Source organism: Monopterus albus, unplaced genomic scaffold, assembly GCF_001952655.1.
Source record: "Monopterus albus unplaced genomic scaffold, M_albus_1.0 scaffold822.1, whole genome shotgun sequence".
Lineage (NCBI taxonomy): Eukaryota > Metazoa > Chordata > Actinopteri > Synbranchiformes > Synbranchidae > Monopterus > Monopterus albus.
The window spans coordinates 3,314-5,228 of record NW_018128702.1 but is presented as its reverse complement, the minus strand read 5'-3'; the positions used below and the strand labels follow the sequence as shown (position 1 = coordinate 5,228).

Below are 1,915 nucleotides of genomic sequence, written 5' to 3'. Positions count from 1 at the left end.
TTTTCAAGGCACAGTAACAGGTCTTTGAGAGCCAGAATTCTTGCTGTTTCTCAGGTGTTCAAATACTTATGTTCAGCAGTGCAAGACAAATAAATTCTTTAAAAATCATACAATGTGATTTCCTGAATTTTTTTTTAAAATTCTGTCTCTCAGAGTGGGAATGCACCTACAATGTGAATTTCAGACCCCTCCATGATTTCTAAGTGGGAGAACTTGCAAAATCGCAGGGTGTTCAAATACTTATGTTCCTCACTGTAATTGTTTTCCATCATATCAGAAACATGTAGAAATAAAATATTTAAAAAATTAAGCAGAAAAGTTTGAAAACATAATTTGTACCACTGCCAAAACTGGCCATGACTATACAATAGATATAATGATACACCCAACAGTATCATTGTTAATGAGTTGAGGAATAGTTCAATAAAATCAAATGGGATTTTAATTACAGATACTATTTCATTGTGAAATCCCATTATTTCTGTCTTTCGAGTCATTAACTTTATGACAGCTTGACAGGGGAGGTACAAGAAGAGTATTACAATGATAAAACAGTGATTTCTTCTGCCAATTACAGTCTCAAGTTTCTTGAGATGTTATAATGCACAAAGATTTCATTCTACTTCGAATTTTAGTCAGAATCAGCCCATAAATAATAGGGTTGAGTATAGGAGGGATCAGGAGAAACTGTATGGCCATGAAGTTCTTCACACTCTGTGACACAGATGCTGATCCATACCTTGAATACATGACATCAAAAAGGCCAGCAACTAAAACATTAAGGAAACACAATAAATGTGGCAAACACGTCTGTGTAAACTTTCTCCTGCTTCTCCTGGATTTTAAAGCTGATTTTACCAGCTGCAAATATGAGGCTGGGATGGAGAGGTTCACAACTATATAGAAGCAAATAAGAAACAATCCATAAACATCATTAGCTTTGGTTGAACCACAAGCAAGTTTAACAACTGCCCAGATCTCACAATAGAGTTTCTCTATGTGTGAGCCACATATTTTTAGTGTAGATGTCAAAATTAAAGCCACAATCATAAAGCACAACGGTACAAGCCAGGACAAAACAACTAACACAGCAGTCCTTCTCACTGACATTACAGAGTGATACTTCAGTGGTCGACATATGGCCACATATCTGTCATAAGCCATTAAAGCCAAAACCAAATAGTGAACCATTGTGTAAGAGTAAATGACATAGCTTTGCAAAAGACATCCAACATATGATATTACATGAACATCAGACAGAAGATCAAAAGCAAATTTTGGGTAAAAACCTGCAGTCCCATAAAGTTCATTAATACACAGGTTACACACACAAATGTAAATAGGTTCTTGTAGGCTCTTATCCAGGATAATAGTTAAAATGAGAGACCCATTTAAAACCAGAATGATGCAGTAACTTAGTAAAGTGAGAGAGAAAAGTGTGACTCTGTAGTTGACTGTTGCATTGAAGCCAGAGAGTAAAAATACAACTATACTAGATGTATTGCTCATTTTATAATACTTCTCCAAAAAAAAAAACATTCAGACTGATAAACTATTTACAACACAGGATGCAATCCTTTGAAAAAGTTAAAATGTTCATTGTTTGTCAATGTCTTTCCATTTGCCTGAGTGTTACACACAGCTAAGATGTGAGTTTAGATGTTAGAGAACAGTCTCTTCTTAAATACAAGTGTGTGATAAAGTCCTGACGTCATGTTTGGAGTAGCCTCTGTTCTGCTTCTGTAACTCAGTCTTATTGAATATGTAATTTATCCTCCCTTTGTCAAAAAATGTATTCATTTTTCATCATAGAAAAACTCCTCAAAACCTGATTTTATCCATGTTCAGACTATTCACTTAGTGTCCTATAATGTGATCTTTTAAGCTTTTATGTTGTAGTGAAAAAGATAGATGA

At 34.6% G+C, this 1,915-nt stretch overlaps 1 protein-coding gene across 1 annotated transcript; it reads right to left on the bottom strand.

The window, feature by feature from the left end:
• Nucleotides 1–579: 579 nt before the first annotated feature.
• On the bottom strand, nucleotides 580–1,509 carry LOC109953594 (olfactory receptor 13-like). The gene has a single exon (XM_020589071.1). It carries the CDS (start codon nucleotides 1,507–1,509, stop codon nucleotides 580–582), a length of 930 nt encoding a protein of 309 aa, XP_020444727.1.
• Between the last annotated feature and the right edge of the window lie 406 nt (nucleotides 1,510–1,915).

Bases quoted from the DNA above. Each gene is read 5' to 3' on its own strand.
- LOC109953594 (XM_020589071.1), bottom strand. From the start codon at position 1,509: ATGAGCAATACATCTAGTATAGTTGTATTTTTACTCTCTGGCTTCAAT.